Source organism: Lethenteron reissneri, chromosome 54 (assembly GCF_015708825.2).
Source record: "Lethenteron reissneri isolate LAM-NWPU_2019-01 chromosome 54, ASM1570882v1, whole genome shotgun sequence".
Taxonomy (NCBI): domain Eukaryota; kingdom Metazoa; phylum Chordata; class Hyperoartia; order Petromyzontiformes; family Petromyzontidae; genus Lethenteron; species Lethenteron reissneri.
Window position 1 is genome coordinate 2,881,072 of NC_083832.1, and position 15,611 is coordinate 2,896,682.

The following is a 15,611-nucleotide window of genomic DNA, read 5'->3' on the forward strand; positions in this document are numbered from 1 at the left end:
TCCCGCGCTAAATGCTTTCAAGTTATCAATTCCGGTTCAGTGATTCTGCACTTGCTCTATTACTATAGTACTATACCGCCTTCAACATTGACTGGGTGTTTAAGGTCAGCGATTTGTCGTATTATCTGGTTGTATAGAAAAAAAAATACAATTACTTTACTATGTAAATTCAAAATGGACGTGTTTTAACATTTATGGGTTTCTTCTAGATTTAAAGTTTTCGTGACTGCATGGATCCATACTCTTTGGTTCTTTCTGTAAAGTCACGTAGGTGAAAATAAAAAATATAAAAAATAAAAATAACTAAATTAAATCACGACGTTTCGGAAGCAACACAAGCCTCCGTCATTAGGTAGGACAGCCACAGCAAGACATTTTACGGGTTTTTATTTTATTTAGGGCCCCTTTATAACATATGCTACAGGCCCCGCATTAGCTTAATCCGGCACTGGGCGCGACTCTCCCCTCGATCGCCGTGCGTCGGTTCCCAAGGTCCCGCTCACGACTCAACAATTATAACGGCATAAGCGTCAGGCTCGGGTTTAATTACTCATCAGGGGTGGAGGGGGGTGCATACGGCTCAGCTAATTAACTAAGTAGGTGGGGGGGTGTTGCGTGTTTGTCTGTGTCAGCCGGTGCACGCTAACAGCGCTTGCCCCTACAAGTCTGTTAAGGCTATGCGCCTTGTGTGTGCGACTGTCGTCTGCCTGTGCGTTTAATTGGCAATTGTGAGGATGGCGCGCCCGTTCTGCCATCTGTTCCATGTTTTTATTTGGATCTCTGTCTGTCTATTGTGCTCATTTCAACGGCTTGTGGGTTTTGTCTGTTTAATTGTTGTGCGTCTTTGTTGTTTCATTTCATTGCCATGTGTGTCGTTTGTTGATCTAATATCGCCGGCAGACCTGAGACATTGCCGCGGCACTGATGCAGTTCAGTATCGATCAATTGTCAGTGCCGGATTATCCGAGTAGCAAAAGTAGCTACATATGCTACAGGCCCCGCACTTTCAAGGGCCCCGCACTAAATGTTTTGAAACTATCAATTCCGGTTCAGTGATTCTGCACTTGCTTTATTACTATAGTACTATACTGCCTTCAACTTTTATGAACGACTGGGTGTCTAAGTTTAGCGATTTGTCGTATTATCTGGCTGTATAGAAAAAAAAATACAATTACTTTACTATGCAAGTTACAAATTTGTGTTTTCATATTTATGTGGTTTTTTTAGGGCCCCTTTATAACATATACGACAGGCCCCGCACTAGCTTAATCCGGCACTGTCAGTTAGTGAGGAGTAGATTAGCATACATGATATAGGTTTTTTTGGGTTAGATCGCGTAAATATAAATGTGTCGCTAAACCCGCCACCACCCGACACAGCCAATTAGTAAGGGCTGTCACGTAAACAGAACGTGCCAATTCGTTACTAGTACAGCACATCGTTGTGTTGGAGAGCAAAGCCACAACATTTATAATCCAAACTAGATTAGCATAACACCTTATTTTGGAGTTCAATTCGCTGAATTAACAAGTTTGGCTAAACCATGCCTACGCACGGATTACGTAATCGACGTGACCAGTTTTCTCTGCGGTAATTCCTTAATAGTTTAGAAGTACTATCATGGACCTCCTCCTTCTACCTGTTACTTACAGACGCACGAAGAGCACTCTGATGCATAAACTACACGTTGGGTGATCGTTGCCTTTGCAATTGCCGCACCTAAACTCTGTAACTCGTTGCCCTTCGAGGTTCGGACTTCAGAGACACTTTACAAGTCTTCAAATCTTGACGAAAAACGTATCTGTTTAAAATGTCTCTCTCTCGTTGGTTATTTTCAACGTCTTTTTCACTTCTTATTTCCTTCGTTGTTGTTAAACTATTTTTCGCCTTGCCACGCATAAGCACCCCGAGAACAATTCGTTTGAGGGCGCTTCATAAATGTTAATTACTATTATTATTACTACACGCTTTGAATCTCAGCTGGAAAGTATTCTAAACGATTCCCATTCCCTCTCTCCACAGTTGAGAAACATGTCGACAGCAAACGCCTCGCTGGCCACAGCGACCACCAATGCCACCGATTCCGAAAATTGGTTGTTATATGTGAAACACGTCACCCAGATCGTCACGTTCTCCGCCGTGTTGCCGTCTCTTCTGCTCATGTTCTTCGTCTTGTTCTTCTTCTGGTGCGAACCACGCCTACGCGACAGCGCCCGCCACATCTTCTTCCTCAACCTCGTCGTTGTGGACGTCTTCTTCATCGTCGCTGTCGGATTGCAGGCGTTCCGTGAGCTCAACAGTGCTCACAGCATCGCTATCACCGAGTGCATCATCTTCGCCACCGTTTCCATAATGTGCATCGTCAACGGCGTTGGGTGTATCACCGTTATGGCCGTGGAGCGCTACGTCGCCATCTGCCACCCGCTTCGATACCACAGCCTCATCAACAGGGCTGCAATTCGCAGGTGCCAGTTATAAGAACTCGTTTCCACGAAGGGGTTGACTTCATGAATGGCATCCGCTCTGTCCGCCTTTCTGTAATGGAGGGTCGCGCTGACTCCCGTAAATGTGATCTAATATAAAACACAATGTGAGTATAAAGTTACCTTGCTATAAGGGCCCGTCCATAAATGACGTCACGCACCTAGGGTGGGGGGGGGTCAGACATTTGTGACGATGTGTAACGAGGGGGGGGGGTTGAGAAATGTGACGTCACATCAAAATGCGCAACTTTAAGTATATACAACACGTTCTACTTAATGAAATATAATTGTTATAACAACACTAATTTTGATTAATTTTCATTACAAACTATTTGATTATTTAAATTTACTAAGGTCACCTTTTATTCCATGAAGGAGCATTTTGCTTCTTCATCGGAGAATGAAGAAGCAAACATTTAGTTATTCAACATTTTTATTTTAATGATTCTACCAGATTTCGATTTAAAGCTTTCGTGACTGCAGGGATTCATCTTCTTGGTTCTTTCGGTAAAGTCACGTAGAAGGGAAATAATAAAATGACTTTTTGTGACGCCGTGTGATGAGGGGGGGGGCAAAAATCGTCCAAAATGGCGTGACGTCATTTATGGACGGCCCCTAAACTGAGCACTTCTTATGTATTTTAGGGTTGTATCGCACGTTGGTCAGCAGGAGGTCCAACGTTTTATTCCCCGTGCTGTGAGCTTCTCCAGGAAGTGATTTGAGGAATTTAATTTCTCCCCTCCATTATTTAGCGTTGTCTGCTGCTGGTGTTTACATGGCAAACGAAATTGCTGTTTTCAACATTCTTCTTCCTGGCATTTATCCCACTCGTGTGGGGAATATTCCCGGTTATCCCATGTATTGGGCCATCTCCATGTCCACTCCACAGTCCTTCATATTCTGGTTAATTACTTAGAACCTCCTCCATCAACGTCTGCCTCTCGGTCTCCATCTTGGCCCTTTAATGGTCATCACCTTCCGTTCTAATTCTGGGTTTCCCCTCTTAGTACCACATGTCTTAGCCGTCTAAATCACCTTTCAGTTTAGTTTATCTTTGAATTGGTACCACCGCTCTTGCCTGTTCGTCTCTTCATCTTCAGATCGAGTATTGTGGTCCCTGAAATGGATTTTGTCATCCTAATTTCTGCGGTGTACAACATCTGCTGTTACCTACATTCAGACCCGTGTGTCAGTACAGTGCAATAAAGCAATGTTATTGTCATGAGAAATGTTATCACATGAATTTCGCGCCGTTGATGTCAAATTTAGAATACATATTTGTCTTCGTATGAAGACAATGATTTTCATTCAAAGGGTTCTCAAAAGGCTCCCTTCATCACATCTCATCTCAACCATTCTTTGACCTGTGGCAGTGTATACTGCATCGGGGATCTCCAGAGGTAAATATCCCTACACGGCTCAAGATGTATAATACAGCAACCAGACTGTAACTGGGCATCACCTACTAAGTAGGGGGCAGATGTTGCGATGTGGTTTTCCCAAAGAAGCAATGTGTGGGTAATTTATCAAGTTTAGCACATTTGGACAGTGCCAATGGACAGAGGGAGTTCCAGGCCGTGAATGCAAGTGTTATAAGTAATATTAAAAAATACTTTTTTTAAAACACGCTTTAATGAAATGTACCGTACGAGTAATGGCAGAACTCCACGACTCCAGGAAGTGTCCCCGAAGCTTGCCATAACGTAAGGGGCCGTGGTGATTTACAGCCAACGTCAGTTGAGCATGGACAATTAGACCCAAGCCGAAACATAACATATAAAAAAGATTGTTTAAAAATATTGTTTTTTATGATTGAATATAGTATTGTCATCAGTAAGACATAAGTATACGAAGTTTGCAGTCGATACCACATTAGGAAGTAGGTTCAAATTTAGTTACAAGATTTGAGGATACGACAACAACAACAACAGAGTTAAATAAAAAAAAAGCGTGTAAAAATGAGTTACCTTTTATTGAGCGGAGGTGCAAAACCTATTTTGTGCGTGGTTACGTGGAAGATTGAATACCGCCTTTACGGTATGTTGCAGAGGTGCACAGATTCCCTGGTTTAAGACTGCATGTGTTGCAACAAACATATATACGTGCCGTCTGCTTGACAGTGGATATGAGAGATCCCATGACTTGATTTGAAAATGAGGTAACCATGTGTGCCGATGTCACAATCCCGATCATTTTTTCAAATTACCCACAATTTGCTTCGTTGGGGGGAACAAAAAACCCCCCATTGCAACATCGCCCCTACTAATAGACGAGATCCATTTACTGATTTTTTGCGTTCAGTTTTTTGTCCTTCCCCCGCACCTCCAATTAGCACGGTTGGCTACGTACCGTGCGAAATAAGTTATGCAGACATGTACATGTGAAATGTCCCCGACGACGGTATTCTTGGAGCCTCTTTATTTAAGACACGGTGACTGTACTAGGCTCGGATCTTCATTCGGCGGCTCGTAACTTCATGCTCTACCTTTTTATGCTCCTTGAGCACCCTCTCTCGAACTTTCCTATGCGGCACGATGGAATGGTTGAGATGACCTGTAAAGTACTTTAAGATGCTAAGTGTTCTATAAACGTGAATTATTAATCTTTTTCTATGGGTCTCTGAGTAAGACGACCTCATTTGTGGTGGCCCCCACTGGGGGTCCCCTTGGCTAGATTGCCGCAGGGAATAGTAATGTTTTAGATTATATGAAATGTAAGGCCTTTTGAGATGTTGAGGTATCTTAGCATGATACAAATGCAGAAACTTCTGCCCCCCTCCAACCCCCCGTATCCTTATTCCCATTGTTGTAATTCTTCCCAGGTGTCTGGTTGTCATCTGGATCATTCCGAGCATCTCCGTGGTCATCGAGGCCAGTTTCTTCTTCATGAACGACCTCTCGTTATTCTCCACCGTGTCGAACTGCAACAATATGTACCTGGGAAAACTCTTCGGAAACGCTTACACATTCATCTGCTTGCGGCTCACCGAGTCAGGGGTGCTGCTCATCGTCGCCGGCGCCATCACCATCGCAAGCTACGTGCGGGTGATCCGCGCTGCCAAGAACGCCTCGGTGCAGCAGTCGAATTTCGTTAAGGCCCGCAAGACCATCCAGCTCCACGCGCTGCAGCTGATTCTCTACCTGAGCACCTTTTTGGCCATTCCCATCTACGAAATCTGGGACGGCTCAGATGAGAGCATGCAATATGCAATCGGTCAAACGAGCATGTACGTGGTTATGTTTGTCATTCCCAGGTTTCTGGGCTCTTTTATCTACGGACTCAGAGATGATCAGTGTAGACAGTTCCTGAGGAAGGGCTTGCAAAAGGTACTTGGTAAAAGACGACCTCGTGTGAGCAGTGCCGGATTATCCGAGTAGCACAAGTAGCTACATATGCTACGGGCCCCGCAGTTTCAACGGCCCCGCGCTAAATGCTTTCAAGCTATCAATTCCGGTTCAGTGATTCTGCATTTCCACGACGTGGCTTTCGTGTTCTTCGTGGGGCAACTTCTCGCAAAATCCCACTATTTTCTATCTTCCCATTTTTTATCATCTTTCTTAACGTGTTCTTGTGGCCTTCTTGGCCACGTGTCCGAACCATCACAGACTATTCTCGCTCAACATCTCCTTTATTGCTGCTATTTATTTAGCTATTTATACTCTCGACAACGGCGCAAATGATGGTTTTGAGTTGTAACTGCGTTCACTAGTTCGTCTATCGACAGGTGTCCGATCGCATTGCGACAGCCTCTCGAGATGAAATAGAGCTCGTTATAATTGAAAGTACTACAAAATAGGAGTTAAATCAAAATACCACGCTCGGTGCATTCAGCATGTACCAACGGTTCACTATTTTAACACATTGTGGGGTGTGAGTAGTCTCACTTCTTATGTCTTAGAAATTGTGAAAGTGTAATTCCACGTAGAGACAGAATGTTTAATGAGACACCAGTAAGAAGCTGGTGCATTTGAAAAGGCTATCATTTTGTATTGTCCACTTTCGTAAAACTCTTCTTTATGATTGTTCAAACCCCACATCACGAGCGGAAAATAAGGCCCCCCCCCCCCCACCGTATGGTTTGGTCTCCCAACACGAAAAGTCGCATTGAACATAGCACTTGCTGCAAGCACAGCATCAATAGCAGCACAATGTTGATTCTGTCTTGGTTGAACGAATGGAACCCTGCAGAAGCAGGGTTACGAAAAATTGTTTAAGACTCATTAGAGTGTTCCTCTCCACGGAAATCTTTAGTAAAAGGCGAAAGATTTATTCGCTCTGAAGAGAAACCAGAGTAAAGCTTAACGCCACCGCTCGTAGGTACTTATATGAGCACACACTATATTTATCCTATGGGACCTTCACTTCGTGAGCACATTTTCATTTAATTTTACTTTAATAATATTAAATATTTGTATAATGCATTTTTAAACTTACTGATTGTTTCATTCTTATTCATATGCCTACGCGAGAGTTATTTAAGTAAAAGAAATAGGAAACATACTATATTTGCTACACTCTGTGCATAAATTATAGTAATTGACCAATGGGAAGCGGTTGGCCCTCTTCCGCTCTCCTGGCTCCTGGCCAGGCGCGGTTCGTCCACTAGGGGGCGTTTGGGACACCGCCCCAACCAAGCAACTGGAGATGAGAAATTATTTTATCATAAAATGTCACAATTCTTTCAACGCGAATTGCCGAACGAAGATAACATTTTAAGTTGTTCGTATTAGAAACCGCTGCTTGCAACGCCGCGGTTTGATTTGTGTCTCGGGGAGGTCTCGGGGCAGCTGTGAAGGCGTCCGTCCGAATGAGAGATATCCCCCTTCATCGTGGCGATCAGCTTCGCATTTTAGCCACGCCGTTTGAGACCCATTCAGGGCAGTGAAAAAGGCGCCCGTGGCTGCAATGAGACGATGTCACAACGCGAGGTTGCACTGTGCAACGGTCTACATCAGGGGTGGGGAACGTCCGGCCCGCGGGCCGTATGAGGCCCGCGAAATAATTTGGTGGCCCTGCCAAGGCAAGCGCAGGCAGGACTCGAAATTCAATAAATCTAGGAGCAAACCTGGAAAAGCAGTTGCGAGTCGCAACATCATAAATACCCGCTAACATCACACGCCTCGCCAAAGAGAAGCAGTTGCAGCCCATCGCATTAGGGGTGAGTTAATTAAATGTTTGACCAAATATAACAGGCTAATTATTAAGTTGAAAATTTTGTATGGCCCGCGAATGATGTTATATAAATATCCAAATGGCCCTTGCCAGATAAAAGGTTCCCCACCAATGGACGTTCTAGGAGGAAACAACAGCAATGGCGATTTATTCTAGATTTGAAGTTTTCGTGACTGCAAGAATCCATACTCTTCGGTTCTTTCGGTAAAGTCACGTAGGTGAAAAATATAAATAAAATAATAAATAAACAAATTGAGCAATCATTTGAAATAAGTTATTAATCAGGTGACACCATAACTACATGATGTTGTTGTCCATTGCTGCATGTTTAGTGTCTTCCCTTTTCTATCTTTAATCTCCCTGCGCCCCGCCCCACGCACCCCCACCCCCCACTCTGTATCTCCTCCTTGGCTCCTACCACCCCTCTCTTATTTATAAAGCGTCTTGTTTCACTGCAGATTTCTTGCCCAGTTCAGCAGTTGTGTCTAACTGTTGTGTCCCACCTGATGACGGCCGCGCTTGTGTTGCGCCCGAAACGTCGCGAGTTAATTATTAAATTATTATAATTTTTTCTTTTTTTTATTTTTCACCGGCGTGACTTTACCGAAAGAACCAAAGAGTATAGCGATGGCGATGGCAGCAGGTGCAAGCAAACGAAGAATTAGCAAGGAACACAGTGAAGTCTTCTAAATATTACATTTGAAAGACGTTGAATGTCAAGCAACTGGGTCTTGATCAACCGATTAGAACACCATAGGGGCCGTCCATAAATGACGTCACGCACCTCGGGGGGGGGGGGTCAGACATTTGTGACGATGTGTGACGAGGGGGGGTTTGAGAAATGTGACGTCACATCAAAATGCGCAGCTTTAAATAAATATAGACAACAGGTTCTATTTACTTAAATAGATTTTTAATAAATGTTTTCTCCTACAACATCAGAGTGCAGCGCCACATTAAATACACATTGCAATGACAATAGTTTAAAGCGACTAGCAGTTGCCGCCCGCTTCGCGGGCGGTGTGTATATGCTTGGTTGGTGGGGAGTTGAAAGTGGCTGGACACAATAGACATGTTTTGGTGATTGTTTTATGTTTATTTTTGTGAGGTTATATGAATTTTTATGAGACGCTCAATCGACAATATTCAAGAATGCAACTTATTCAACAATAGAATGCAACTTATTGACAGTTTATTACATTTCAAAGTGCATGGGATTGCCACTCCAAAACATCATAAATGTACAGTAACGCCAACTGCATCCGTGGCAAACATGATACGCGGACACATGCTGCATATTATGCAACACATGCCCTTACCAGCAGCAGCATGCCGTCCATGGAGACGTGATGAACGTCAATACATAATAATGGTAATAAGCCGGATAGTACCCATTGTATCCATCAAACAGTCAGCTCGGTTGCCCCATGATGGGGGTATTGACCCATGGGCGAAACTGTAGGGGGCGCTACGCAACTGGCCGTGGTCCCGGCAGGTGAAGCTGCCAGCTCAGTCCGCTAAGACTTACTGTATAGCGAGCCCTGCCTACTCGTAAGGTAAAGTTGTTTGGGGACTCCACTAATCGCAGCACGCAGCACCCATTTTTTACATAAATATACGTAATATTAGCGTAATTACCATTCGCACACTTGCATACACACCACACTCACACAGCGCAGGGTCTGCGCCCACAGTGCACTGCACCACTGCGGCACAGACCTTGCCAAACCTAAGCTATCGCTCTCTTCGGGGCGTGTTAATTATTTATTTTTATCGAATCAAAGTGAGCTGTGGCTTTTTGCCGGCTGTTTTATTTTCATCGAATCAGAGCGAGCTGTTTGGGCGGGTCCGTTAATAAATTAACGTCCAGATACGCACGCAGACGACCAAACCAGCGTAGTTGTTTGCGATTTGAAGCATGTTTTATTTTGAGGGGGGGGGCAGAGCTTTGTGACGTCATATTTGAGGGGGGGTCTGACTTTTTGTGACGCCGTGTGACGAGGGGGGGGGGGTCAAAAATCGTCAAAAATCGCGTGACGTCATTTATGGACGGCCCCATATTTTCAGAAGTCACTTACAACAGCCCCACTTAAAGGAAATATCACAAGCCGCCACTGCTCCTGACCCCCTTTGTCTTCCCAACACAATGCCTCATTACTCCCCCCCTCCCCCCCTCCCCCACCCAAGTTTTCTGTCTCCCCCCAGCCTGGACCAGGACCTTCCCATTAACAATCCCTCCCGTTCGACTTCCATTAAACAACAACACCACTTACAACAAGCCTATTATTCATTTACAATCATTATCATCTTACGTACAATGTTATAATTGCTGTACAGTGCGTTGGAAAAGGTGTTTTATAAATCCATACTCTTTGGTTCTTTCCGTAAAGTCACGTAGGTAGAAAAAATAATAGATCACGACGTTTCGATCGCAACACAAGCAACCGTCATCAGGTGTAAAACAAACACAGCAGGAGGACTGTCGTAGCTAAATCGAGCTAGGATGACGTGGCCCAATATTTTGGTCAACATCCGATAGCTTTTTACAAGGGAATACATTTGAACAAATCGTGTAATTTATTATCTCCAGAATGTTTAATCAAACACCAGTAAGAAGTAATGATGAACCAGTAGGAAGCTTGCGCATTTGAAATGGCTATCATTTTGTGCTGTACACTTTCGTTAATCTCTCCTTTATGACTGTTAAAATCCCACATCACGAGCGGAAAATAAACTCCCCCCATATGTATTCTAGATTTGAAGCTTTCGTGACTACAAGGATTCATACTCTTAGGTTTTTTTCGGTAAAGTCACGTATGTAAAAAATATAATTAATAAAAGTAATAATAGAAATAAAATAACCATGCAAAAAAGATGTATCTATCTTAATTTTGGAGCTTTCGTGACTGCAGGAATTATTCTTTGGTTCTTTTGGTAAAGTCACGTATAAAGATAAAATAATAAATTAAATAATAGCATACGACATTTCGATTGCAACACAAGCAATCATCATCAGGTATAATGAAATAGCGACACAAAATCTAACCAGAAAACCACAAACAGACATATAAGCAGACAGATATCACAAAGATACATAGAGAGAGCAACACAGATTTATCTACACATATTTGGACCATCTTATTTGACAGGCACTATTCTTTAGTTACCGTACAGTTTACTGATAGACAGCTAGATTTGTTTTATCATGTTTAGCTTCTTCTTGGTTCTTTCGGTAAAGTCACGTAGAAGGGAAATAATAAAATAATAAAAATAAAACATAATTAAATAATTCTCACGACGTTTCGGCCACAACGCAAGCAGCGGTCCTCAGGTGAAGACCCCGACAGACCTGGAGAAGATGAATCCCTGCAGTCACGAAAGCTTTAAATCGAAATCTACATGTTTAGCTTCTTCCTTTTTTCACACGCTGGTTACCTGCTTTGAGTTTTACCCACCCAGCTACATTGCACGGGGCTGCTTTGTCCTGACTTGCTTTTCTGCTTCTGCCATCTACTTAACAAATGCTCATTCCCAGTAGCAGCAGCCGTAGCCGCACCAACCATATAACAACTCCTCTCCCGCGGCCCACCCTGACTCCTCTACGCTTAACCAGTCTACATAACAAAGGCTCAGTCCCGGCAGTAGCCACAGCCGTGCCAACCTTAACATAAAAACTCCTTTCCAGGAGCCTACCCTGGCTCCTCCCCCCCTCAACCAGTATATATACAAGGTCCGGGTCTCTTGGGATTTCTCTTTACTTGATACAGCTATCGTCCTGTGACTGTTCCACATGAAGACGGAAGCTTGTGTTGCCTCCGAAACGTCGTGATTTATTATTTTATTTCTATTATTACTTGTATTAATTTTAATTTTTACCGACAAAAACCTAAGAGTATCCCCCCATATGGTATCGGTCTCCCAATACGAAAAGTCGTTTTGAACACAGCACTCGCTGCAAGTACTGCAGCAAATTGTTGATTCTGTTTTGTTTAAACGAATGGAACCCTGCCGAAGCAGGGTTACGAAAAATTGTTTAAGACTCATTAGAGTGTTCCTCTCCACGGAAATCTTTAGTAAAAGGCGAAAGATTTATTCGCTCTGAAGAGAAACCAGAGTAAAGTTTAACGCCACCACTTGTAGGTACTTATATGAACACCCGCTCTATTTACCCTATGGGATCTTTACCTCGTAACTACATTTTTATTTAATTTTACTTTAATAATATTAAATATTTGTATAACCCATCTTTAAATTAGTGATTGTTTAGTTCTCATTTATATGTCTACGCGAGGGTTATTTAAGAAAAAGAAATAGGAAACATACTCAAATTTACTTTACGCTATGCATAAATTATAGTATTTGACCAATGGGGAGCGGTTGGGCCTCTTCTGCTCTCCTGGCTCCTGGCCAGGTGCGGTTCGTCCACTAGAGGGCGTTGGGGCACCGCACCAACCAAGCAACTGGAGATGAGAAATTATTTTATCATTCAAGTTTCAAGTTCATTTATTAGGTATAGCCCTGTGAGCCATTCGGCTCTTGAATCGGGTGCAATCGCAACAAACAAAAAACAAAAACATGAACAAGAAAACATCTTAAGTGACTATGTGCAAACATAAAATCCAAGAAAAAACTAGCGGGAAGCACCCGGCGTTGCCCGGGGGAAAATGTTTTTGAAAAACTTCTCAAAACTTAGAAAAAAACATAAACAAATGAAAAAAAACTTTGATCATTACCTCAAATTTTTTATAAAACCCAACGCCCGGTGGAAAAAAAACTTACGCTCGCGGGCCAAGATTCAATTCTTTAAATCGAGCAAAGAAATCGAAGGTTGTAGATTTCTTTAGAATCGGCCTATTCCCATTTAATCGATACCACAAACGTTTACCAGATATCGATTCTGGCCACACACTTCATGGTCATTCCCCTCCCCCCCAAATACAAAAGTAAATTTTGATACGTTTTACATTGTGTACAGTATGGGAGCTAGCCACGTGGCTAGTTAAAAGTTTTTTTCTATTTCCCCCCCCAGCCGCGCATTTGTGCGGGATACAGGGCCGACGCGGAGGGTTGGGGGGGGGGGTGCGTGACGTCACCAGGCACACTGCGTCACGCTGCCACATGCGAGTGACATGACAGAGTTATGACGTTACCGTTCACTTGCGTGCAAAATATATCCATTATTGCCTCCCCCGCCCCCCCAAAAAAATGCAAAAGTCTATTTTTATATTTTTTGCATGGTATACAGTCTGGAAAGTACCCACATGGCAAATTTCAAGTTTGTTGCATGTCGGGAAGTACGCTAATCATTTTGAACAGACACACAATGACACGTTTCCCTTTTACTGGTAGGAACGAAGTGGACCAGACCACCAATAGATTAATGTGTCCGTCCGTCCGTCCGTGTGTCAACATCGCCCCCTACTGCAAACACTTGGCATGACCCTACAAAAACCTTAAGACTCAGTGACGCTATCCTGGTAGCAACATCGCCCCCTACTGCAAACACTTGGCATGACACGTGTAACATTCCCTTATTCCCTGAGATAGCTTTTATTAAAACTTTGAAATTAAAAAAAACTCACAGCGCCCTAAAGCCTACAGCTAGGCCTAAAGCCTAGAACTAGGCCTGAAACTCTCCCTTCGTATCGTACCCCCTCGTGTGTGAAAGGGAGTTATGTTTAACAATGTTACATTCCCTCATGTTTTTAAATAGAAACATTTAAATTTAAAGCTTTTACATAAATCATTAAAACATTTAAATTAAAAATTAACTCACAGCGCCCTAAAGCCTACAGCTAGGCCTAAAGCCGAGAACTAGGCCTCAATCTCTCCCTTCGTATCGTTCGATTTGGTGTAGCAACATCGCCCCCTACTGCAAACACTTGGCAGGACCCTAAAAAAACCTTTTGACTCAGTGGGGCTTTCCTGGCTTAACAAGTGTAATAATAAACTTCGCTTCAAATTTACTTTACTAAAACGCAGCACGTTTTTTTAACACAGAGACAAGATGCATTTATTAACACAGAGACGAGATACATTTAATTGCCTGAATTGTGCACGAAAAGCACGGCGCGAGGCCTAGTGCGGCAGGCTTCGCGAGGCCTAGTGCGGCAGGCTTTGCGAGGCCTACTGCGGAAAAGGCTTCGCGAGGCCTACTGCAGAGAAGGCATTGCGAGGCCTACTGCAGAGAAGGCTTCGCGAGGCCTACTGCAGAGAAGGCTTCGCGAGGCCTACTGCAGGGAAGGCTTCGCGAGGCCTAGTGCAGAAGGCTTCATGAGGCCTACTGCAGGAGGCTTCGCGAGGCCTAGTGCAGAAGGCTTCATGAGGCCTACTGCAGGAGGCTTCGCGAGGCCTAGTGCAGGAGGCTTCGCGAGGCCTACTGCGACAGGCTTCGCGAGGCCGTCCGTCTCTCTGACAAGATGGCCGCCCGCTCCCCCTGCGATCCGTGAACTAAATGAACTAAACAAGATGGCCGTCGCATCCGGCGCAGCCAATGACATCGCCTGTTGCAATCCTTGCTGTGGGCGCGCGAGTCAGTGAGGAGGGGGGTATGGACGTCATCGCTCTGTGGGCGCGCGAGTCAGTGGGGAGGGGGGTGTTGACGTCATCGCTCTGTGGGCTCGCGAGTCAGTGGGGAGGGGGGTGTTGACGTCATTGCTCTGTGTGCTCGCGAGTCAGTGGGGAGCGGGGTGTTGACGTCATTGCTCTGTGTGCGCGCGAGTCAGTGGGGAGGGGGGTGTTGACGTCATCGCTCTGTGGGCTCGCGAGTCAGTGGGGAGGGGGGTGTTGACGTCATTGCTCTGTGTGCTCGCGAGTCAGTGGGGAGCGGGGTGTTGACGTCATTGCTCTGTGTGCGCGCGAGTCAGTGGGGAGGGGGGTGTTGACGTCATTGCTCTGTGTGCGCGCGAGACAGTGGGGAGGGGGGTGTGGACGTCATCGCTGACCCCCCATGCACAAATTATTTTCTTTTTAACTCCTCTATACCCGGTCGATATCCCTGTACCGGTATTAGTATTATTCCTACCAGCCCACCCCGCAGGGTCCTGTTATATATACGTTGTGTCGATAACTAACCACACGGAGACTGCTGGAGGCAACGCTTTTATTATAACAACTCTGTTAATCGCAGCTGTAACACGAAGGGGTACGGCCCCTTCAACCCGATAGCCCTTCTAGCGCGTCCTACACACTCCGGGCTACTCTACACACGGCGGCTAAGGGGAGACTGGACTGACCCGTCCCAGGCAGGGTACGGGGCTCACCCCTGGTCCGCTACACCCCGGCTCTGACCAGAGCCTCGGGGAGGGTCCCAGGGGGTTCAAGCTCACCCCTGGTCCGCTACACCCCGGCTCTGACCAGAGCCTCGGGGAGGGTCCCAGGGGGTTTGAGCTCACCTCTGGTCCGCTACAACCCGGCTCTGACCAGAACCTCGGGGAGGGTCCCAGGGGGTTCAAGCTCACCTCTGGTCCGCTACACCCCGGCTCTGACCAGAGCCTCGGGGAGGGTCCCAGGGGGTTCAAGCTCACCTCTGGTCCGCTACACCCCGGCTCTGACCAGAGCCTCGGGGAGGGTCCCAGGGGGTTTGAGCTCACCTCTGGTCCGCTACAACCCGGCTCTAACGAGAGCTTCAGATGTCTTCAAGATTGAGTTGGCGAACACTGCTGGACCCGTTCAGAGGGTCGGCTTTTTTACACACTTTTATTTAACTCACTCTGTCTGTTGTCGTTGTTGTCGTTGTCATATCCTCAAATCTTGTAACTCAATTTTAACCCACTTCCCAATGTGGTATCGACTGCAAACTTGGTATACTTATGTCATACTGATGACAATACCATATTCTATCATAAAAAATAAACAAAACATGTAAACTATCTTTTTACACGCTTTATATTAACTCACTCTGTTATTGTTGTCGTATCCTCAAATATTGTAACTAAATTTTAACCCACTTCCCAA

At 44.9% G+C, this 15,611-nt stretch overlaps 1 protein-coding gene and 2 non-coding genes across 3 annotated transcripts; 1 reads left to right on the plus strand and 2 right to left on the minus strand.

The window, feature by feature from the left end:
* The first annotated feature begins 2,031 nt into the window (after positions 1-2,031).
* On the plus strand, positions 2,032-15,302 carry LOC133356604 (odorant receptor 131-2-like). The gene is made up of 3 exons (XM_061574228.1): positions 2,032-2,465; positions 5,305-5,809; positions 14,949-15,302. Exons 1-3 carry the CDS (start codon positions 2,032-2,034, stop codon positions 15,300-15,302), a joined length of 1,293 nt encoding a protein of 430 aa, XP_061430212.1.
* On the minus strand, positions 6,662-6,778 carry LOC133356627 (U5 spliceosomal RNA). The gene has a single exon (XR_009756877.1). It is a non-coding gene; the product is annotated as a U5 spliceosomal RNA (small nuclear RNA).
* Positions 11,657-11,773, minus strand: LOC133356618 (U5 spliceosomal RNA). The gene has a single exon (XR_009756868.1). It is a non-coding gene; the product is annotated as a U5 spliceosomal RNA (small nuclear RNA).
* Positions 15,303-15,611: the final 309 nt, after the last annotated feature.

Coding starts and splice junctions, on each gene's coding strand:
- LOC133356604 (XM_061574228.1), top strand. CDS start 2,032: ATGTCGACAGCAAACGCCTCGCTGGCCACAGCGACCACCAATGCCACC. Junction 2,466..5,304: donor AACAGGGCTGCAATTCGCAG/GTGCCAGTTATA, acceptor AATTCTTCCCAG/GTGTCTGGTTGTCATCTGGA. Junction 5,810..14,948: donor TGAGGAAGGGCTTGCAAAAG/GTACTTGGTAAA, acceptor GGCTCTGACCAG/AGCCTCGGGGAGGGTCCCAG.